Source organism: Sus scrofa, chromosome 4, assembly GCF_000003025.6.
Source record: "Sus scrofa isolate TJ Tabasco breed Duroc chromosome 4, Sscrofa11.1, whole genome shotgun sequence".
In the NCBI taxonomy this organism is placed as follows: domain Eukaryota; kingdom Metazoa; phylum Chordata; class Mammalia; order Artiodactyla; family Suidae; genus Sus; species Sus scrofa.
The window spans coordinates 18,671,524-18,695,524 of record NC_010446.5 but is presented as its reverse complement, the minus strand read 5'-3'; the positions used below and the strand labels follow the sequence as shown (position 1 = coordinate 18,695,524).

At 41.9% G+C, this 24,001-nt stretch overlaps 1 protein-coding gene across 4 annotated transcripts in view; it reads left to right on the top strand.

Annotated features, from left to right (window-relative positions):
* Positions 1-5,328, top strand: part of COL14A1 (collagen type XIV alpha 1 chain) — a 234,915-nt gene extending 229,587 nt beyond the window's left edge. For 2 of the 4 annotated variants that reach the window (XM_013996512.2, XM_005662880.3), the window contains exons 46-48: positions 622-699; positions 2,443-2,598; positions 4,478-5,328. In XM_013996512.2, the coding sequence (XP_013851966.1) occupies positions 622-699; positions 2,443-2,598; positions 4,478-4,557 (314 nt within the window). In that variant the 3' untranslated portion in view covers positions 4,558-5,328. Of the gene's footprint in view, positions 1-621; positions 700-2,442; positions 2,599-3,659 lie in introns of all 4 variants that reach the window. The other 2 variants (XM_021090550.1, XM_013996514.2) reach the window with 1 other exon arrangement.

Below are 24,001 nucleotides of genomic sequence, written 5' to 3'. Positions count from 1 at the left end.
GTCAAAATATATGTTTCTTTGTTTTTCTGCCTGTGAAAATGTATAGCTTGTTAAATAGCACCGTAAATTATTTGGAATAAGAAGTTCGTTCAATGGAAAAGAAACATGAATAGGTTTAGATTTTTATGGGGCTGAATCAGCCAAATCAAACACAGGCTTCCTTGAAGCTTCCAAGTTTTTAATGGAAACTCGCGCTCTTTCGAACTTTGCTGCCTAATTATAATTCATGCTTTTTGCAGATACACGACAGGGTGGACCCAAAGGAAAATGTTAGACATGTCCACTTGTGATCTCTATTGTGTTACGTGTGGAGTGCCAACCGCATACGTCCAATAGCCTGGTGTGTGCAAAGACACAGGCCAGCTCCTGGCAGGCTGAGGCACTTCAGTGGGAAGGAGGATGATAAACTTGCAGTATTACAAATGCAGACGACATGCTCAGTTACAGAGCCAGCCTTCTGTATGTGGCTGTGCATAAGTCACCGGTGTCAGGATTCAATTTAAAAGTCCCGTGGTAACCATCAGCCCAAACCAACCCTCATCATCGTCTTCATCGAGCGGTCCTTTTGAAACCCAGAAAAACAAACTACCTAGATGTGCCGTTTCTTTTTTCTTTAAACAGGTTTAACTGGTGTGAAGGGAGAAAAAGGAAATCCAGGCATTGGAACTCAAGGTCCAAGAGGCCCCCCTGGGCCAGCAGGTAACTCTTCCTACCTAATAGGAAACTTCGAGATGGAGATCCTCAATCTTTATAATCACCTGACATTGCAGGTGAAGGAAATAGTCATATTACATCCTTGTGTCCAGCTGGATGTCTGTGTTTTCCATGTGTTTCATTGGGAGGCCAGTTTGTTGGTAACCAGCCTCCCAATACACAAGCCCCCAAAGTTACAGGATGTTCTAGGATTTTATTGGTTGCATGAGTTATGCTGGGCCAGGGTAAGCTGTGGCCACAAATCAACCCCAAATGCTTAGTGGATTAACACTTAGTGAAAGTTTGATGTGTGGAGGTGACTTTCCCCCCACTTTGGAATTAAAGACCTTGAGGAGAAAGATAAAGGAGGCACATCAACTTCCTGGATGCAGGATGAAAGACGTCATTTCTACTCATATTTCCCTGGCTGGAACGAGTCACACAGCCCCAGCTGAACTGTAAGGGTGGCTCAGAATCTAGAGCAACACATGGATATTTGATGGTATGTTGATGACCCCATGGATAGTTTCTGCCACCATCAGTTTCTGAATGAGTTTTGTGTAAGTTTTGAGGTGTATGTTTTACTCTGTGCTTTTAGAATAGCCTCCAGATGATCATACCCATTTAGTAGAATTAGGAGTTTGCAATCCTCTTGGGTATTTACAACGCCAGTCTTAGCCATATTGAATCAAATGTGTGGAGTGCCAACTGCATACGTCCAATAGCCTGGTGTGGCTTTCCAACCTAATGATGATTATGGGAAGTACTTTTGTAGGAGAGATTCCTAATGCAAGAGATTCATGAGTATAAATGCTATTGTCATTAGAGATTGTATGAGGAACTGATCTAGCACCTCGCCTTATGCAGAATGAGTGGTTGATGAATGTTGCTTGAGTGGAACTGGATGCATCCGAGAGCCACAACACTTTTCAAATGTAAGGTGATAACTTGTTCCTAATTTTCACTTTGGTTCTAGTTGGCCACTGTTGGAATCCAGGCCTAAAGCAAAACAAAACATAGAAACCAAAAAAAAAAAAAAAAAAAAAAAAGAATGAAAGAAACCCAGCCTGACATTCTTCTTAATTTCACAAGAATTTTAATTCCTTTGTCATTTTCACAGAGTTCTTAATTCATGTCAGCTAGCCTAAAGAAATTTTGGATGCGTTTATTGGGTCCCATTTCAGACTTTTCATTTTTCTCCTCCAAGAGAATTACTTTCAGACTTAGACTAATTTCTTTCAATTATCTGGGGCCATAAACCAGTATAGGTTATGAGGGTAAGATCAAACATGTTCATAAGTGTGCTCACACACGTGTGTGTGCGCATGTTCGTACATTGGATTGTGTGTGTGTCATGTGTGTATCCTGTATATGTATGTGCTTATGCCCATACATTGGATTCAGAAGGAGCCTGCACTGGGAGAGAGAAGTTCCATAAAGAAAGCAAGGTTGGCAGTGCTATGCTCCTTTCCCTTTACTCTCCAAGAGGTGATGGGAATGAATATATTTCACTTTCCGGGTTCCTGAGCTGATTAAAGCATTGACCTCCAGGGGAACGTGTGATTGCCATATGATCCTCTGTCCAGGAAATCCAGTTGAGGACTAGAACTCAGTGAGTAGAGAAAGGTAGATCACCCCACTGTCCAGATGTGTAAGGTGGCTTCTTGTACTAGGTTACTTCTTGGTAGTCTCAAAACTCACCCAGTAGTGGTAAAAGACCGATTGTTTTCATTTGTGGGTACTTCTTAGGACCTTCTGGGGAGAGTCGGCCAGGAAGCCCTGGACCCCCTGGCTCTCCTGGACCAAGGGGTCCACCGGGTCACTTGGGAGTGCCTGGACCACAAGGTCCTTCTGGCCAGCCTGGATACTGCGACCCCTCTTCATGTTCGGCCTACGGCGTGGGAGGTAAGTGTCAGCCTTATGGTGGGCTTTGAGCAACGTTTTACTATGCTTAGTGCTGTCATGGTGCGGGGGCTATGAAAAATAGACCTGCTACGGGCAGGAAGCACAGCTTGAACTGCTGACTACCTTAAATTGTCCAGAGGCATCGTCTATAAAGTGCAAATTGATATAGAGGTTATCCCCGGGACGAAATTTAAAATAAGACAACTTCTATGGGGAATTATGGGTTTGGTAGATGCAAACTATTACTATTATAAGCAATGAGGTCCTACTGTACAGCGCAGGGAACTGTGTCCAATCTTTTGGGATAGAACGTGATGGAGGATAGTATGAAAAAAAAGAATGTATATGAGTGTATGACTGGGTCACTTCGCTGTACAGCAGAAACTGGCCCAACATTGTAAATCAACTATAATTTTTTAAAAAGTTAAAAAATAAAGTAAATATGAAAAGATAACAGCGACAAAAATAAGACCATAGCTAAGTCTTCCTTGCTTCCAAAGGGCCATCCTCACAGATTTGGCCTCGGACCTCATATTTGATCATTGGAGGGCATGTGTGAACATTTTGGGGGGCCTCTCATTCTGTGTTACTTCCATGGTGTGGCTGTGACATCCTAAAATTTTTTCCTCTTGTTTTGGGGAAGCCTCAAACTTTGAACTTTCTCCATAATTAGGAGGGTCCTGGAGATTCTGTTGGGTGACATCCTGCCCACCGCATGCATTTTAGGTGGCCGAGGATCATTTTAAGAAACAAAAGTGACCGTGCTGTCCTTGCCTCTTACTAACTACTGGATTGAGATTCTGAAATGATTATGCTTCCTAAAAACATCTGCAGTCTGCATGCTGGAGGGTTGTGTAATGGGACATTTTCTAAACATCAAGAGAGAGGTTCAGAGACTGCTTGGGGGGCCATGAACTTATTAGTCAGTGAATTGAAATTTTCTGCTTTAGAAGGAATTTAACCTTATTTGCCAGAAGGACTGGTCAATGTTTTGCTGATGTGTTTTTCTCTGTTCATCTCTTCCCTCCCTGTTCTCTCTAATCTCCCGGTCTCTCATTAAGATCTGATCCCTTACAATGATTACCAGCACTGAAGTGGAACTCCTCCACTCTGATTACATTGGCCTGGCCAATGGGCTACAGATACAGAACTGTCCTGTTGAGCATCATCGCCCAGCCCCTGCCCCTAACAATGGGCACTCTGCTTCCCTGCCTCACCTGCTTCCCTACCTGTCCACTGTCACATCTCTTGCCGTCCTGCTCCAAACACATACAACCATGAGACTGGAACTTAACCCAGTCACATGTGTCAATTGTCATAGAAACTGACTGCTACATATCAGCCTGGGTGTAGGTTTAAGATGGTCTGCTAGGAATTATCCCAAACTGGCAGATGTGGAGTCCAGGCAGAGTTACTTAAAACATGCCTTCTCTTTCCTGTCCCCACACAAATTGCTGGGCATCTTTCTCCCTGACTACCCTCCTTCCGTTTCTTCTCTGATCACTTCCCCTCACTACAGTCCCTGGTGATGGACTTCTAACAAGAGATGGGTTTTTAAAATTTATTTTTCTTTCATCATTCTGCTGGCATGTCAGGGTTTCTTTCTCTAATATTTAAGCCGTTGGCTGTGATTTGAATTTCCTAACATTTCTGGAGTGTATCTGTCCCTTCCTTCTTTCTTCACTAACCATCTGGAACTTCCTGGGAAGGTGCAAGCAGCGTGGTGGGTAAAGGTAGCTACTACTTACTTTCTACCCAAGCAGGATATCTCTGTACTTTAGTGACCAAATCTATGTCTTCGTGGACCCATATGAGGGGAGGTTATCAATTTTTGGTTCCTGGGTTCTACCAAGTCCCCACCCCCACTCTTCCTCTCTAGCTACCCATCCTGATCAGCCAGAATTCACCCCGGTCCAAGATGAGCTGGAAGCCATGGAACTGTGGGGCTCTGGGATCTGATGGTCTCGGGAGAACTTGGAAGACCAACCGCAAAAGCTCTTAAAGCGACTTAATCAAGAAGAATGTCATTATGTGGTTTGTATGCTACCTTTGGGGGGGCTCGTTTCATCAGCCTACGTCTCCTGGGATATTGGTAATAGTATTGTTATTATCGACCAGAAATTAAGAAAAATCCCCTTCATCCATGACGCCATCGAGTTGATTTCTCCTTATTGTTCTAACGGCATGCTGAAAGGAAAATCGGCCAAAAAGTTTGAACTCTGGCATCTTTTCTGTGTCAGATGATTTCAAGTACTAAAATGCAGCAAGATGGATATGATGGTATTTGAAGGAAATGAGATCCCAGCAGAACAGGAATTCAAAGGGTTGAAGACTATGCTGTGTATCCCTTAGCTCCGCTAGGAATGACCTTGCTGAAAAGAAAAATAAAAGGACAGGATTGGAGAAACTACCTCTTGCTTCATTGATCTAATTCTGAGATCACTTAGTAACTAGCTTCACTGGTAGCCAAGAATATGTGTCAGAATATAACCTTTCTGAATTTGGTGATTGTAAAAAGAGATCTAGTTTCTCAGTAGCTTTTGAAATGTAAAATAGTGACTTTCCACTGATTCTGAAGTAAAGAGATCCGATTTTGATGAACAGTTTGTCCAGCGGTATGTTCCAGGGCTTGTCCTCCTTAACCACATGGATTACTTTGTATATTCAGATATGTTTTGGCTAATCTATTTCCAATCTTTTGAAGAAGCAAATAAAAATTTTAAAACAACATATATGGATTCTTTTTATTTTATTCCATTTCTATATATCACATTAAACGTTTGCAGTCTTAGCTGAGGTTTAACCAGAAAATCAACAGCTGCCTTCCTCTAGACAGGCATTCAAATTTTCATTCATTCATCATTCATTCATTCTGAGTGTAGTAGGATACTTTACAGAAAAAGCAATTGATGGAGTTCCCATCATGGCTCAGTGGGTTGAGAACTTGACTAGTATTCCGTGAGGATACAGGTTTGATCCCTTGCCTTGCTCAGTGGGTTAAGGATCTTGTATTGATGTGAGCTATGGTGTAAGTCCCAGATATGGCTTGGGTCTGGCATTGCTGTGGTTGTGGTGTAGGCTGGTAGCTGCAGCTCCAGTTCAACCCCTAGCCGAGGAACTTCTACAAGCCACAGGTGTGGCCCTAAAAAAGGGCAGGCCGGGGGGGTAGGAGGGAAGCAATTGACTTGACCCTAGGAGACTGGCAGAATTCTATTATTCACTTATCACCCACCAGACAGGAATTCCCTGGTGACCTAGTGGTTAAGGATCCGGTGGTGTTTTTACTGCTGTGGCATGGGTTCGGAACCAGTGTGCTCAGCCAAAAAATACGTATATAACCCACCAGACAGCAATGACTATGGAAATGTAAAACTGACGCTAAATAAACGGTTGCCAATGGTTGATTGAAGAACTTATATTTTAAGAAAAGCCTTGGCCAAAACTCTAGAAGACCGAAGAAATGAGGTTGAATGTAATAGACTCAACTTCTAAACTATAATTTGTCTTTGGCTCACAAAGGAAAACACTAGCTGTTTGAAGGAGATTTGGGTTCTATTAATTGTTTGTTGAGAATAGAAAAGAAAGGAGACCACGAAGTTATGTACATTTCTTCTCTTCTACGGCATCTCCCTGATCACAGCTAATTGTCAAACTAGTGTGGGGTCGTTTATAACGAGAAGCTGGATTCTTCCTGAATCAGGAAGGTTTCTAAACTTCCCTGGGTGCCCTCACCACACAGATTGGTTTAAGACCTTCCATTTCTAAAATATTCAAACAGAAGGGTCTATGTGTGCTTTTTGGGGGTCCAGGTAAAAAGTTTGTTGTGGTTTTGATAACTTTGCAAGAAATGAAAGAAGACAGTGAGCAGATAACCAACAGTGGTTCCTTTTTAGTTATGGCTTATGATTCCACGTGTAGAGAGCAGGACTGATGAGGAGGAAGCCTTGTACAAAATTGATCAGGATGACCTGACCCAGAATCACCTGCAGGAACTCTCTTTAAATGACTGGGGTATGTCAGTCGTCACTTCATTCCCTTGTATCTCAGATTTCTTAGTTTTTAACAAGTAGAGGGAGGGATATTAGGGATGTGTTCGTGTTTGGCCCTTGGAAATGCATAGACTGATGTGTCACTCAGAAGACACTCCAAATTTGGTATAAATGGTGAAGTGTAAACCATTAGACATTCTAGTCCATTCATATCATTCGTAAGTTGTGCAAATACACCTGGCTCTGATTTTACTTGCTGATCTAAGTTTGTTTACTTAAGCTACAGGCAAGTTTCATTAGTTTGGTATTTGTCATCACTTGGACGCAGTTCACGTGGTTTTTTATTGAGTGAAATGTTCAAAATAAAAGGTGTAATTCAAATTCAAGATTTTAATGTTTACAATACATTGCCTTGTAATAAAAGCTGATTTTGAAATGCATTTTTATTGACTCACCTATTTTGGCAGGAATACACTCCTATCTTAATTTATAGTTTGTATCATTTCTGAAAGTAATAAAGCATCTCTTCATAAAAAAGATATTACTCTTCAGAATGTCCATTCGTTGTGTTAGAAACTCTTGATTTCTAGAATTACAGGCTCGGGGCAGAGTGGTTGAAGAGATCAGTTTAGGAGAAAACTGGGTGTGAATTGGAGCTCTGGAGGGTAATCAGGGTTAGCGATACAAACCTAGGCGTCAGGCACATGTAGGTAGTTAAAGGCTACGGGAATGAATGAGATCACCTGAAACATTTCCCTGCCTTCTGCCATCCCCTTTCACTTTTGTTTCCACAAGTTTTCCAGCTTAGGTTTTCTTTTTTATTTTGAAAGGTACCTCTCAGCCAAATAGTCTCCAAACTACAGCCACAGCGAACTAGTTGCAAAAACTGTTGATACATACTTACTCCTATTCTCTATCTTTGGCCTGCTCTTTCTTCCTCCCTGGAAAGCCTTTTTATTTGTCCCATCCCAGTTTAAGTGACCTGGTTATATTCATACTCCTCCCTAAGAACTGAGCCAAGCTCCTCTTGCGGAGTGATGCCTTCCCCTAAACCCCTCAGCCCCCCATCCTGACCTGGACAACCTCCATAAGCAGGACGCCAAAGTTCCCTTTTCAAGCTTTTGGATTTCTGTGCTCCCATTTTACTTGTCTGCATTCATTAGGAGGTCTCAGACTCCCCATAGTATGCTCAGCACTGGAGAGTTGCTCAATAAATGTTTGTGGAGTCATCTCCTCCTAGCACCGTTTGATTTAGAATCTGAGTCAAAGCATATAGTCAATCTACAGTGGGAAGAGTTTCCTCTAGCTATAAGCCAAAACACCTGGGAGACAGCAATACTGCCTCGGAATAAAGATCAGCTTCTTGGAACCTTGCAAAGTCAGATCTGTTAAGTATTTCAGAGTGTGAGGAAGAGGTATTTAAATCTTGTCTTCCTATAAATGTATTCGTTCATGCGTTCATGTACTTGTCCATCTCTGTGCATCCATCCATCTATCAAACCTTTACTTAGTATCTGGTGTGGGTTCAGCCATGTGAAAGGGTGCTGGGGAAGAAAAGGTGAATATGATGGCATAGGATGGCACTTCCTGAACTCTTTAAGTGGAAGCAGGTAAAGTAAATTTGGACAAGATCGTGGAAGATCTATCCCTTGATAAAATGTTCAGGTTTCTGCCTGAAGACCACAGGAAGTCAGTTGGCTGGGGCGTGAGGGGGAACGTGTTTAAGCGAGTAACCTGATTGAGATTATTATTCGAAGGCACAATTTTTGTATAGCATGGAAGATAGACTGGAGTTCCCCATGTGGCACAGTGGGTTGAGAACTCTTCAGTGGCTTGGGTTGGTAAGGAGGTTGAGGTTTGATCCCCTACCTGGCATAGTGGGCTAAAGATCTGACATTGCCACAACTGCAGCCAGAGTAGGTCACAGCTGTGGCTCAAATGCAATCCCTAGCCTGGGCACTTCCATATGCCATGGGTGTGGCCAATTAAAAAAAAGATAAACTGGTGTGGGGAAAGCTCAAGGGAGGAAAAAGACTCTTAATGAAGAACTGCGTATTAGCTTCTGTTCTGGAAACGTTATATGAAGTTGATTTCCACGAGTTAGGTAAGTATACCCACGTATGCCTTTTTTACAAATGATCATACCATAAGGTAACGTATCCAAGGTGACATACATGCACAGAAAAGGCAAAGCTCTAAAAATGTGAGCTCTAACTGGTTTGCTCTCATAGGTCATTGTCCCTTTCCTGCATATGCCATGCTCCCTATTGCAGTAGTTCCAATGATGAGGGCCTGGACCACACTGTGCAGTGAGGAATAAGAGGAGGCAAGAGTTTCGAGACTGATGAGGAAATGTATACTATGGGCAGAATTTGATGACTGCGGGGACAAGTTTGGAAGATGATGGGCAGAAATAAGAATGGCTTCAAGATTTCAAGTTTGGGGGTTCCCACTGTGATTCAGCGGGTTAAGAACTCAACATAGGCTTTCCCGTCGTGGCTCAGCGGAAACAAATCTGAGTAGCATTCATAAGGACGCAGGTTTGATCCCTGGCCTTGCTCAGTGGGTTAAGGATCTGGTGTTGCCATGAGCTGTGGTGTAGGTTGCAGACGAGGCTCCGATCTGGCGTTGCTGTGGCTGTGGTGTAGGCCAGCAGCTGTAGCTCCAACTCAACTCCTAGGCTGGGAACCTCCATATGCCGCGGGTGTGGACCTAAAAGGACAAAAACAAACAAAAAACACTGTAGTGTCTGTGAGGATGTGGATTTGATCCCAGCCTTGTTCAGTGGGTTAAGAATCCGGTGTTGCTGCAAGCTGCATAGATCACAGATCCAGCTCGGATCCCGAGTGCCTGTGACTGTGGCGTGGGCAGGCAGCTGCAGCACCCATTCAGGCCCTGGTCTGAGAACTTCCATATACTGCAGGTGTAGCTGTGTAAAAAAAAAAAAAAAATTCAAGTTTGGGGGATTAATGGAATGGTAATTTTGCGGACGTAAAAACTTGAGGAGGAGAGACTTTTAGAATGGCATGTAGGTTTTGAGGTTTTTCTCAAAAAACTTTATTTGCAGTATTAATGGAAGATAGCTACGCGAGATGGGGCAATGGGGGTAGTGCTTTTGGATGCCTGATGTAGGCAGTGACAACCATTAGGACTTAATCCCTCTGGGCCTGTCCCCCACTAGAAGGGCTGTTCAGATGCAGAATGGAGGTTTCCAAGGTTATGAACCAAAATATTTGCTTTAAAGAAATCATAACCGGGGAGTTCCCGTCGTGGCGCAGTGGTTAGCCAATCTGATTAGGAACCATGCTGTTGCGGGTTCGGTCCCTGCGCTTGCTCAGTGGGTTAATGATCCGGCGTTGCTGTGAGCTGTGGTGTAGATTGCAGACGCGGCTCGGATCCTGTGTTGCTGTGGCTCTGGCCTGGGCCAGTGGCTACAGCTCTGATTCGACCCCTAGCCTGGGAACCTCCATATGCCGAGGGAACGGCCCAAGAAATAGCAAATAGACCAAAAAAAAAAAAAACTCATAACCTTTTTTTCTAATTTGATATGGCCTTGGAATTACTGATTTAAAGGGTCCATTTTGCTAGACAAGCTCAGAGTCAGAGAATTCCTTTGCCACAAAGTCCTGGTTATTCTATGCTTTCTAGAATAACTATCCTTAGCGAAAATTAGCTACATGAATATCGTTGTAATAGTTCTGCAATACATATCAGACTGAATGATTTGATTGGAACTTTGGCTCACATGAGATACTTCAGTTTATTTTTAAATGAAAAAAGCAAGTTGCAGAACAGAGTGTACTATTTATTATTCTGCTTATGAAACCATACTGAAAAATTAAGAATAAACTCCAGACATTTAACCATGCTTACGACCTGGGTATGGCATTGTGTGAAGTGTTAATTGCACTTCACTGTTCATGTTTAATGTTTCTATATTGTTTGAAAAATATTTTGCAACAAGCAGTGCTCTCGAAAGCAATAGTTTGCTGGAAAATCACGAGATTGCAGAGTAAAATTCTACTTTACAAAATAATCAACTTTTTAATATCCTCATCATAATTAATAATGTGAGTGAATGAAGAAAAACGAGTCACCGCTGTTTAGAAAAATAGTGGGCAGTGATCATTTTATTTTAGCTTTTTAGGGCCATGCCCACGGCATATGGAGGTTCCCAGGCCAGGGGTCGAATTGGAGCTGTAGCTGCCTACGCCACAACCACAGCAACGCGGGATCCGAGCCTTGTCTGCGACCTACACCACAGCCCATGGCAACGGCGGATCCTCAACCCACCAAACAAGGCCAGGGATCAAACCTTAAATCTCATGGTTCCTAGTCAGATTTGTTTCCACTGAGCTACAACGGGAACTCAGTAACTCAGGCAGTGATAGTTTTAAAAGTGATAGTTTTAAGAATAAAAGGGGCAGTTGGAGAGGTGGGATGATTAGCTTTTTTGGGTAAGTGCACAAATGTTAGTAATGATTTCTTTTTTCTCTGTATCTTGCTAAGTAATAAAAAACATTGGCTGTCTTGAATAACCATATTTCATCGTTTGTAGAATGTTTAATTGCATTTTATCTTACTGATTTAAAAAATCCATGACAAATGTAGTGAAATTCAACTTTATTAACCTAACTTAAAAGAAGCTTTATAATGAAATCCAGAGAAGTAAAAAATAATCTTTTATTCAGATCTAAAATGAATTTTGTATGGTAATAAAACAGTTTCAGGTAGAAAAAGAATGTGTCATTACTAAAGACATTTTTCTGTTTTTCACTGTCCTGTCATTTGACCCAGATTCAGTGACTCCTGGTAAAACCATATCCTTGTTATGCCCCAAAACTCATGTCACAAAATCATTACCCAGCTCAGCTCTCATGCCGAGAAATCATTGTTGTTTGAATGTGCTCAGTTGTCAAATAGATATATGGAAGAGAATTTGGTTATTAGAAAATCCATGTGTTTTCATTTTACCTGTCCTTTCTCATGTATATACTTCTATTATGCCTCTGGGCTGACAAGTGTGGAGCCTGAAAGGACTGAACTTCACAAATAGAGTTCTTTTCACAAACATTTCAGTTATCAGATTTGGACACTTAGTAGAAGCCCTGCTAACCAAATCTCTACTGCCGCTGGCTGCCTGCTCTTGTTCTTGGAGTGTTGCCAGCAAGTTCTGTTATTTTACAGTCAAGTGCGAGCATGTTTTATCAAACCAGGAGAGAGCCACAACTCTAAGGACTATAGGCATCAGGAAAGCTGGAAAAATGGATGCAATTCAAAAGCTGACTGTTCAGGTAGCAATGATAGCCTGTCTAAGGCACTGGGGAAGTTTGCTTTTCTTCTCCTGAATTATTTGCTGTCCACATCTGGAGTGATTTCTGAAGGAAATGGATCTCTACCTGCATGGCTAAAGATAGCTTTTAAGGCTGGAGACTGTGGAGTTCCCGCTGTGGTTGCAATGAGATTGGTGGTGTCTCTGCAGCACCAGGATGCAGGATCAATCCCCAGCATGGCACAGGGGGTTAAAGGATCCAGCATTGCCTCAGCTGGGTCATAGGTTGCAACTATGGCTCAGATCTGATCTGGAAACTCCATATGCCATGGGGTGCCCCTCCCCCCCCAAAAAAAAGAAAAAGAAAAGATTGAGAGTGATCAAAGGAACCATTAACCCCGTTAACCTGGTAATCCATCTAACCTGCAGCTTGGCGGTGGGCAGATGGTTTCTGCTGTCCTAATTCTACCTATCAAAGCAGGCACTGACTGCAGCAATATCAGGTGTGTTTGGCATCAATCACCTGCTTTGCTACTCATTAGGGACCTATATTAGTTTGGAGCTGTTGTCCGTACATTCTTCCCTTAACTGATTAAAGACTAGATTCTTCATCTCCCTAAATCTGGTGTCACCAAAAATACACTTGAATGGTCAGGCCACTCAAGGGCGCTGTTCTATTGCTCTGTTTACATCCCCTGCTGGACCAGAGCCTGCTCCCCCTACACCTTTCTAGTCCTTGCCCCAGGCCGCAGCCAGTGATTGTTCTTATCAATGGAGAGGTGAGGGGCGTGCCCCTCTAAGTTTCCCTGGTAACCAATGAGCCAACCAGAAGTCAGTTCCTCTTATAACCAGCAATCTCCCCTCCTCCTGAGAGTGAAGACTGCATCAAGTCCTGCTCGTCATTGTGGCACACAGGGGCGTGTTGCTCCAAGACCTTGCTTCAGATGTGTAAGTTCCCCCATCTATTATGCCACTGAGGTCTCTGGCGCTGGCTTTAGACTGTTTCTTTAGTCTTGGAGCTGGGTGAGTACCGGCCTTGCGGGCCTGTGGGGTACAGTCCAACACACTCCTAGTCAGCGCCCAGTTTCACATCAGCTGCTGTGTTAGAGAAAGACTAGCTTCAGCCAAAACTTGGTCTCTTTCTCCTGAGCACAAATTAGATTCTTATTTCCAGACTCCCACAGGATGGCCACGTGACATGTTCTCAACCTATAAAATCTGTCTCAGGCTACCGGGTTATGTGTGTCTTGTCCATACTGGGCCGGTTGACAGTATGGATGCGTTTTGGTTCCTCAACCTGGAAGCTCTCAGAATCCTGATCTTTGGGGCCTTACAGAGGCTTTGTTACACAGGTGTGACTGATTATTTCAAATTCCAGCTTCCCTCCCCTCTCTGTCAGCCTTAACTAGGTCCAAGGGCATCTCCTTAACATAACAAAAGAGCTTTATGGCTCACATTACTTAGGAAATGCCGAGTTTTTAAGAGTTCTGTGCCAGAAACAGGGACGAAGATCAAACACTTGGATATATATTTCAAGTATATACATATCAATTACATATATAGCAAGACTATGTATCTCATATATATGTATCTCTTATTATAAATCACAATAGCTCACCATGATAGCAGGAAACTTTTTTTCACATATGTATCTCAAGCTCCTAGAAGAGTTTCTGGAGCATAAGTATTGGTAGAGTGACTGAAGTAGAGCAGCTGACCCCTTGTTCTTACAGACTAGAGAGCTGGCTAATTAATCTCTGCTTCCTAGGTTTAGACGTCCAGATCAGATTTTCTGAAGGACACAGAGATTCACATTTCTCCATGGTTTGCTGGCTGTGCATATGTACCGAGCCAGTAAAGTGCCTAATAATAAAATAACTTATAGTACTTTTCTCACAACTTATGAAAATATTTTATTTGGAATTTCTGAATGTGCCAAAAAATAAAAGATGATACGCTTTCTGCTCGGAATTTCCTCTAAATACTAGAAACCGAAACTTTTTAGTTTCATGATTGAGAGAGAAGATGCCAGGTGGCATCATGATTTCAAAGTGTTGGTTCACAATGATTTAATACAGGTGGACAAGGTGGAGCTCCTTAACACCAGCCTATAAAGCACAGGTGTTCCACGTGCAACAGACACACTTCTGGCAGCTACTGTTTGCAAGGCTTTCATAGGTATTAACTTTGGAATTGAAAAGTGAAGGCCGTGAAAGCGAAGTTAAGACTTGACATAACAGATTTGTTTGAAATCAAAGAGCTTCTCGTGGACCAAATGGCACTGACACAAATGTGTGTCTCCTTCAGTGGTCCTGTTTATGCCCTCTTCTTGTGGAAAATGTATTTGAAACCTTCCTGGCAGCCAGCTTAATAAAAGTTGGCCTCAGGTGGAGTGACCAACTGTTTTCCTGGTAGCAGATCGCAGGTTTACGTTCTTCTAAGGCGATGTCCTGGGCAGTAGTGATGCTGCAAAACTACTCAACCCTCTTATTTTAGATTTTTGGGCAGAGAGGGAGAGAGAAGAGTGAGCAATACCATTTCTCTGCAAGAGCCTGTATTTAAGTTGAAATGGAGCCTTAATGTCGGTTTTGGAAAAATCGTACCTTCTTAAATAGAGTTCTATCCAATTCAAACTTAGCACTGTAGAGGCTGGCAGCAGAGATTGGCTTTTAGGCTTTGCAGACTCAGAACTTGCTCCCTGGTCTACGAGAGAATTTTCAGCCAGGAGAGACCTGGACATTTAACATTGTTCTTGGCCGAGTGTGGTGCTAACCCCCTTTTCCAGAAGGTAGGAAAATAAACCCTGCAGCATGGAAGAATGATGGGACAGGCATAGCAATGTTGTCTAGATCCAGAGATGAAGGAATTAGTAAGAAAGGAGAGGAAGGAACTACAGTAAGAATATGATGATTGAAATTTACATGAATTTAAAAAAGTCTTCATTTGGCTTAAACCTGACAAGTAAAACAAAATCCTGCTCCTCTTCAATCTTTTTTTTTTTTTTTTTTTCCGTCTTTTGTCTGTCTTTTTGAGGGCTGCACTCATGGCATGTGGAGATTCCCAGGCTAAGGGTCAAATCAGAACAGTAGCTGTGGGCCTGCACCAGAGCCACAGCATAGCCAGATCCGAGCCGCATCTTCAATCCATACCATAGCTCCCTGCAACGCCAGATCCTTAAGCCACTGAGCAAGGCCAGGGATCGAACCCACAACCTCATGGTTCCTAGTCAGATTCGTTTCACTGCACCACGACGGGAACTCCTTTAATCATTTTTTTAAAATTACTCTATGAATTTATTACATTTATAGTTGTACAATGATCATCAAAATCCAATTTTATAGGATTTCCATCCCACAACCCCAGTGCATCCCCTCACCCCCCCGAATTGTCTCCTTTTGAAAAACTTATGATTTCCAAATCTGTGAGTCAGTATCTGTTCTGCAAAGAAGCTCATTCTATCCTTTTTTCAGATTCCACATGTCAGTGATAGCATTTGATGTTGGTGTCTCATTGTCTAACTGACTTCACTCAGCACGATAATTTCTAGGTCCATCCAAGTTGCTAAAAATGCCAATATTTCATTCCTTTTGATGGCTGAGTAATATTCTATTGTGTATATGTACCACGTCTTCTTGATCCACTCCTATGTCGATGGACATTTTGGTTGTTTCCAGGTCTTGGCTATTGTACTGCAGTATAAGTATCTTTTCAAGTCATGCTTTTCTCTGGGTAGATGCCTAGGAGTGGGACTGCTGGATCAAATGGTAGTTCTATTTTTAGTTTTCTGAGGAATCTCTATACTGTTTTCCACAGTGGTTGTACCAATTTACATTCCCACCATCAGTGTAAAAGGGTTCCTTTTTCTCCACACCTTCTCCAGCATTTATTGTTTGTAGACTTTTTGATGATGGCCATTCTGGCCCTTGTAAGGTGGTAGCTCATAGTGGTTTTGATTTGCATTTCTCTAACATTGAGTGATGTTGAACATGTTTTCATGTGTTTTTTGGCCATCCATATATCTTCCTTAGAGAATTGTCTGTTTAGATCTTCTGCCTGTTTTTGGATGGGGTTGCTTGTTTTTTTGGTATTGAGCCACAGAATTTTATAAATTTTGGAGATTAATCCCTTGTCAGTTGATTCATTTGCAAAGATTATCTCCCACTCTGTGGGTTGTCTTTTCATTTTGTTTAGGGTTCCCATTGCTGTGCAGAAACTTTTAAGTTTGATTAGGTCCCATTGTTTATTTTTTGTTTACTGTCATCACTCTAAGAGGTGGATCTGAGAAAATGTTGCTGTCGTTTATGTCAGAGAGTGTTTGGCCTATGTTTTCTTCTAAGAGTTTTATAGTATCTGGTCTTGTATCTAGGTCTTTAATCCATTTTGAGTTTTTGTGTATGGTGCTAGGAAGTGTTCTAATTTCATTCTTTTACATGTGGTTGTACAGTTTTCCCAGCACTACTTATTGAACAGGCTGTCTTTTCCCCATTGTATATTCTTGCCTGCTTTGTCATAGTGTAGTTGCCTGTAGGTGTGTGGGTTTAATTCTGGGCTTTCCATCCTGTTCCACTGATCTATATTTCTGTCTTTGTGCCAGTACCACACAGTTTTGATGATTGTTGCTTTGTAGTATAGTCTGAAGTCCAGGAGCCTGATTCCTCCAGCTCCATTTTTCTTTCTGAGAATGTCTTTGTCTATTCTGGGTCTTTTGTGCTTCTAGACAAACTTTATTTTGTTCAAGTTCTGTGAAAAATGTCCTTGGTAATTTGATAGGGATTGCATTGAATCTGTAGATTGCCTTGGGTAGTAGTATAGTCATTTGGATAATTTTGACTCTTCCAATCCAAGAGCATGGTAAGTCTTTCCATCTGTTTGTGTCATCTTTGATTTTTTTCATCAGTGTCTTATAGTTTTCAGAGCACAGGTCTTTTGTCTCTTTAGGTAGATTTATTCCTAAGTATTTTATTCTTTTTGATATAATGATAAATGGGATTTCTTCCCTAATTTCTCTTTCTGATCATTCATTGTTAGTGTGTAGAAATGCCACCAATTTCTGTGTATAAATTTTATATCCTGCCACTTTGCCAAATTCGTGGATGAGCTCCAACAGTTTTCTGGTAGAGTCTTTAGGATTCTCTAGGTATACCATCATGTCATCTGCAAATAGTGATAGTTTTACTTCTTCCTTTACAATTTTGATTCTTTTAATTTCTTTTACTTCTCTGATTGCTGTGGCTAGGACTTCCAAAACTGTGTTGAAGAGTAGTGGCGAGAGTGGGTACCCTTGTCTTGTTCCTGATCTCAGCGGGAGTTCTTTCAGCTCTTCACCATTGAGAATGATGTTTGCTGTGGGTTTGTCATATATGGCCTTTATGATGTTGAGTAGGTTCCCTCTATGCCCACTTTCTGAAGGGTTCTTATCAGAAATGGGTGTTGGATTTTGTCAAAGACTTTTGGCTGCATCTATTGAGAAAATCATATGGTTTTTAATTCTTCATCTTGTTAATGTGTATAACACTGATTGATTTGTGGATATTGAAGAACCCTTGCATCCCTGGGATAAATCCCACTCGATCATGATGTACAATCCTTTTAATGTATTGTTGGATGCAGTTTGCTAGTATTTTGTTGAGGATTTTTGTATCTATGTTCATTAGTGAAATTGGCCTGTAGTTTTCTTTTTTGTGGTGTCTTAGTCTGGTTTTGGTATCAGGGTGATGGTGGCCTCATAGAATGAGTTTGGGAGTGTTCCTTCCACTGCAATTTTTTGGAATAGTTTCAGAAAGGTAGGTGTTAGCTCTTCTCTAAGTGTTTGATAGAATTTGCCTGTGAAGCCATCTGGTCCTGGACTTTGGATTGTTGGAAGGTTTTTAATCACAGTTTCAATTTCAGTGCTTGAGATTGGTCCATTCATCTTTTCTATTTCATCTTGGTTTAGTCTTGGAAGATGGTAGTTTTCTAAGAATTTGTCCATTTCTTCTAGGTTTTCTGTTTTATTGGCGTATAGTTGCAGGTAGTAGTCTCTTATGATCCTTTGTACTTCTGTGAGGTCGATTGTAACTTCTCCTTTTTCATTTCTAATTTTATTGATTTGAGTCTTCTCTTTTTCTTGATAAGGCTGACTAAGGATTTATCAATTTTATTGATGTTTTCAAAGAACCAGCTTTTTATTTCATTGATCTTTTCTATGGTTTTCTTCATTTCTATTTCATTGATTTCTGCTCTGATCTTTATGATTTCTTTCCTTCTACTAATTTTAGGTCTTGTCTGTTCTTCTCTCTCGAGCTGCTTTAGATGTAAAGTCAGGTTGTTGATTTGAGCTTTTTCTTGTTTCCTGCGGTGGGCTTGTATAAAGTATAAACTTTCCTCTTAGGATGGCTTTTGCTGCATCCCATAGGTTTTAGAGTGTCGTATCTTTGTTGTCATTTTCTTCTAGGTACTTTTTAATTTCCTCTTTGATTTCTTCAGTGATCCATTGGTTGTTTAGTAGCATGTTGTTTAGTCTCCACATGTTTGTGTTTTTTGAAGTTTTTTCTTGTTGTTCATTTCCAGTTGTATAGTGTTGTGGTTGGAAAAGATGCTTGATTTCAATTTCTTTAAAGTTGCTGGAGCTGGATTTGTAGCCCAGGATGTGATCAATCTTAGAGAATGGTCCGTGTGCACTTGAGAGGAATGTGTATTCTGTTGCTTTTGGATGGAATGTCCTATAAATATCTATTAAGTCCATCTGGTCTAATGCTTCATTCAGGGCCTGTGTTTCCTTACTGATTTTCTGTCTGGATGATCTGTCCATTGCTGTAAGTGGGGTGTTAAAATCCCCCACTATGATTGTGTTACTGTCAATTTGTCCTTTTAAGGTTGTTAGCAGTTGCCTTATACATTGTGGTGATCCTCTGTTGGGTGCATATATATTTAAAATTGTCATATCTTCCTCCTGGATTGATCCTTGGATCATTATGTAGTGACCTGTCTTGTCCCTTAAAATATCCTTCATTTTAAAGTCTACTTTGTCTGATATGAGTATTGCTACTCCAGCTTTCTTTTGGTTCCTGTTTCCATGGCATATTTTCTTTCATCCTCTCACTTTCAATCTGTATGTGTCCCTAGAAGTGAAGTGGGTCTCCTGAAGACAGCATATATATGGATCTTGGTTTTGTATCCATTCAGCCAATCTATGGCTTTTGGTTGGGGCATTTAGTCTATTACATTTAAGGTAATTATTGATATGTATGTTCTTATTGCCATTTTATTAACTGTTTTCTATTTGGTTTTGTTGCTCCTTTTCCTTCCCTTCTCTTATTCTCTTCTCTTGTGGTTCGATGACTATCTTTAGTGTTGTATTTGAGTTGATTTTTCTTATTTGTTTGTGTATCAATTGTAGATTTTTGGTTTGCAGTTATTCTGAAGTTTTGATATGAGTCTATACGTATATGAGATTGTGTAAGTTGTTGGTCTCTTAATTGCAAGTGAATCTCCAGTGTCCTGCATTTGTACCCAGCTTTTCTCATGATTTCTTATTTTGGTGGCATAATTGTGCCTGGGTTATTTCATATCTTTACTGTATATATACCTTTACTGGTGAGCCTTGTCATTTGTGGAATTTTTGTTTCCTGTTGCTCTCTTTTCTGCCTAGAGAAGTTCTAATCCCCCTGGTGGGTGGGGCTTAGTCTCTGGTTGGGATTAGAGGCAGCTGTGTGCCTGAGGGATCTTTAGGTAGCCTGTTTACTAAGGGGTGGGGCTGTGATCCCACCTGGATTATTGTTTGCCCTGGGGCTTCTCAGCGCTGACTGAGGTGGGTCCAGATTTTCCCAAAATGGCCACCTCCAGAGAAATGCAGCTGCTGAATATTCCCAAGAGCTTTGCTTTCAATGTCCGTCCCTCACAACAAGCCACATTTACCCCTGTTTTCCCAGGATGTCCTCCAAGAACTGCAGTCAGGTTTGACCCAGATTCCTATGGAGACTTTGCTTTGCCCTGGGACCCAGTGCACGTGAAAATTTGTGTGTGCCTTTTAAGAATGGGGTCTCCATTTCCCCCAGTCCCGTGGAGCTCCTGTGCACAAGCCCCACTGGCCTTCAATGGCAGATGCTCCAGGGGCTCTTTCTCCCAGTGCCAGATCCCTACATGTGAGAGTTTGATGTGGGGCTCAGAACTCTCACTCCTGTAGGTGATGAGTCTCTGTGAACCAGTTAGTTTCCAGTCTGTGGGGCTTCCCACCTGGGAGGTATAGGGTTGTCTATATCGTGAAATCACCCCTCCTACCTCTTAAAATGGCCTCCTCTTTTTCTTCTGGAGTAGGATATCTTTCTTAAGGTTTCCAGTCCATTTGGGTGAAGAATGCTCCGTCTTTAGTTGTAAATTTTGTTGTTTTTAGGAGAGAAGTTGAGCTCCAGGCCTTCTATTCCACCATCTTAATCCCATCCTGAAAACTTAATTCTCCTTCAATCATTTTTAAAACTGGCCGCATTGCTTTACCACGACAACCCTAGCCTCTGAGCCAGTTTGTGGCCCACTTTGTCTCGGACACATTATTTAGCCATTTCCCTGATCATAATTCTTAGCATACATTTTGTAAATTTAGAGTAGGAAACAGGATGAGAAAGGAAAGGATTGCATTCTGGACAAGGGATGGCTTTAAAGACCTGTTTTAGAACAGAGCGCTATCTTGGCCCACATGCTAGCTCCTATTTGAACCCTGGCAATATCCTATGTCTGCAGATGAGGGCAAGCTTCACAATGACATTATTGGGTCCATTCAGAAGGCTTTGCAGTGGAGGTGCACCCTCCTCCAACCCCAGACATAAGGGAATAACATCATGCTTTTGTACAGTATCTCCCAAGGGGCCAATTCTGTGTGGTTGGGGGATTGTGTCCTCTTACGACCTTGGGAGAGAAGTCAGTCTGACAGAAGGATGTGCTAAGCCAGGATTTACAGTGAGTACAGCCATCTCTTATAATGCGGCATGTGCATTCTTAAAGAATCCTTCCCTGTGTGAAGGATTATGGGTTCATGGGAAAAACTAAGATGAGGTAGGAGGCTCAAACCTTGTACCGTCTTGTGATGCCATTAAACCACCATGATTTTAAATGTCACAAGTTCCTAACAAAGAAAACTGATGGTAAATATAGGATGTTATTTTGACAAGACAGGAAGTTGGCTCGGTGGAGGTATTTATAGTGAAGAGTGGTGGCTTTTGAACTATGGCAAATAGCTGGGAAGATTATAGTTTTTCGAATGAAATGGGAAATCAGAGGTAGACGACTATGGCTTATTCAGTTTTTCATTTCTCTGAACTGGCTTAAAATAGAAATCCCGCTTTTATTGTTGGGTTAATTACGTCCTCTCATAAAGCTGTTCCTAGGGCCCCAAATGAGATCAGATGACCCATAGTGCTCTTGGCAGTTAACTTCAACCCACTGCAAATGACTGCTTTTTAGTTTTTCAGTTCCCGGGAAAGCAGGTGATTACTGGGGAGCTAGGATTAAGCTCCTCTTTTTTGTTTTCAGTGTTGTCTCCTGTGTTCATCAGTGTGATTACCTTAGGCCCGCTGGCTATTGTAGAGCTGCATTTTCTCCTGTTTCAAAACTCCCTAATTATTAAGGCTTTCCCTCTTTCTTTCGCTACTGATACTCCGGACACTTAACATTCTACTGAGGAGACACAGCAGGCAATGCACGTGGGTGAAATGGAGAGCTAATGGGTTTTAGGGTCATTAAGCTCAGCTGGATGGCATTTCTCACATTTACCTGGTGTTAATAGTGAAAAACATAGGCACCTGGTGTAAAACTGCATGTGAACAATTTTGGTTTTCGTGACTTGATTCCTTATCTGCATCAACTCACTAACTTAAAGAAACACATACCAGAGTTCCTGTTGTGGCTCAGTGGTTAACAAATCCAACTAGGAACCATGAGGTTGCAGGTTTGATCTCTGGCCTTGCTCAGTGGGTTAAGGGTCCAGCTGTGGTGTAGGCTGCAGGTGCAGCTTGGATGCTGCCTTGCTGTGGCTCTGGCGTAGGCTGGTGGCTACAGCTCGGATTAGACCCCTAGCCTGGGAATCTCCATATGCTGCGGGAGCAGCCCTAGAAAAGGCAAAAAGACCAAACATGTACCAATAGCATATATTATACATATATATGATAGCATATTATATATATCAGCTTTCTTTTCTTTCCATTGTGATCCTTGGAATAATTAGGGTTTTCTTTTTCTATAAGAATTTGTATTTTTAAAAATTCTCTTCTTTTTCTTCTATTTATTTTACTTTAATAGGAGCTATGATTTTTAGTGGTCCAGCTTGTCTTCCCTACTCTGGTTCCTGGGTCCCCAACAGTGAGCTGTGATTTTTATTTGGCTACCTGTGGTTGTGTTCTCCTAGGATACAAGCAGGTCAGGCTGTGAAACTCTGAAGCAATGGCAAAGGGGCAGGATTAGAAAGTCTAATAGTTTCTGCTTCTGAAGGCCACTTGGTGCAAAAGCCATTTTGCTCTGATTCTCTCTGAATGCAAAATGGAGTTACCTCCCAATAGCAAGGAGGAGCAACTCAGCCCAAGAGAATAGCCTGCTTAGGTCTACATGGGTCTGTAGGATCAGGCAGCATTCCCCCTGCCCCCAGCAAAATGGGCTCACATAGCAAGTGAGAGTGAAGTTTATGATGATTAGTCTCAGTATTCTTAACGAATATTTAATACAAGCATCCCTCAGTACTTACAGGGAATGGTTCTCGGGACTCCCTGCAGATAGCGAAATTGTCTATACATCCAGGGTGTGATACACTAGACTCTGAATCTGTGCGTTTTGCATCCGTGGATATGGAAGGAGGGCTGACTGTATTATGAGGACTGGGCTCAATGTCTTTATAAGGCATGTTGCTATGAATTCACCTTGTCAAATCCTGCAGTTGTGTTACAAACAAGGGCTTTTCTCAGTGAGCCCTTTTCAACCGAGAAGTATGTGCTGCTGCATCTGAGGCTGGGGCTTACTTCACATTAGTTAAAAACCAAGATCATCACATCAAAAGTAAGGGGTGGAGCTTCTTTTTTGGCCCCAAAGTTTAAAATCTAACAGCCACTTCCTTGTGAGTGCTAGCTGCTGACCTGTTCCAGGTCACGCTTTTTTTTTTTTTTTTTTTTTTTACAGAATTTCTGGTGCATAAATATTCACTTTTTCTCATCAAGTGGTGGCCAAGTCCATGGATTCTTGAGCCAGACTGTCTAGATCCAAACCCTGATTTTACCACTTGGTAGTTCTGTGATCCTGAGGCCCAGGTTACTTACTGCTGCTCAGTGTGATCATTTTTAAATGGGGAAGGTAACATTATGTACACTACAGGCTTAATGTATAGATAAAATAAATTCATATAAAGCAGTTATGTCTGGCACAGTACAGTAGCAGGTGCCAACATTACTTTAATGTTACTATTTTCCCTTAAATGTACTTATTATCACAGCTCACCCACAGTTGTATCAGCACCTCTGACACCACATACACCTATTTACAAGTCTATCTACAGCTCCTTTCTGCCCTGCCATAGACAGTAATGCTCTTTAGTGGGCCATGGAGGTGCTGGGGGAAAACGTGTGATTTCTGTTTCACCAACACCTGGTATATAGCAGGCACTTGGTACATGTTTGCTGAATGAATGGAGGAAGTGATCTGAAATTCACTCCTTGATTGGCTAGGGCAAGAGAAAAGAGACTACCACAAAAATGCCTACATAGTGTCTCAGCATCTTAACTGCTAGAGAGGAGATTGTGCAGGACACAATGGTCCCAGCGGCCCAATCTTAGCGCCCAGTACAGAAGTGAATGGGAGCCAACAGGAGAGATAGGGCCACACAGTGAGACTGCTAGGGAGCAGAGAGGCATTGTTTTGTAATTTTGGTGTCACAGAGGCCAAGAGGGTATGTGGGGAATGAAAAAAGATGAAGGATTTTGAAAATAGCTCATGGCAAACTCTATCCTACTTGAGGGATGAATTTAGATGGATGGAAGTTGGATTTTCCCTTCACTGAAAGGGAAAGTGAAGGTGGGCATGTTTTCCCAGGTGTCAAAGAGCTGGAACTTGAGGAAATCTGCAGAGGCACCTGGCAGCTTTAACTGCAATGCTACCTAAGGGTTTCTTTTAATTAATGCAAAACTGAATA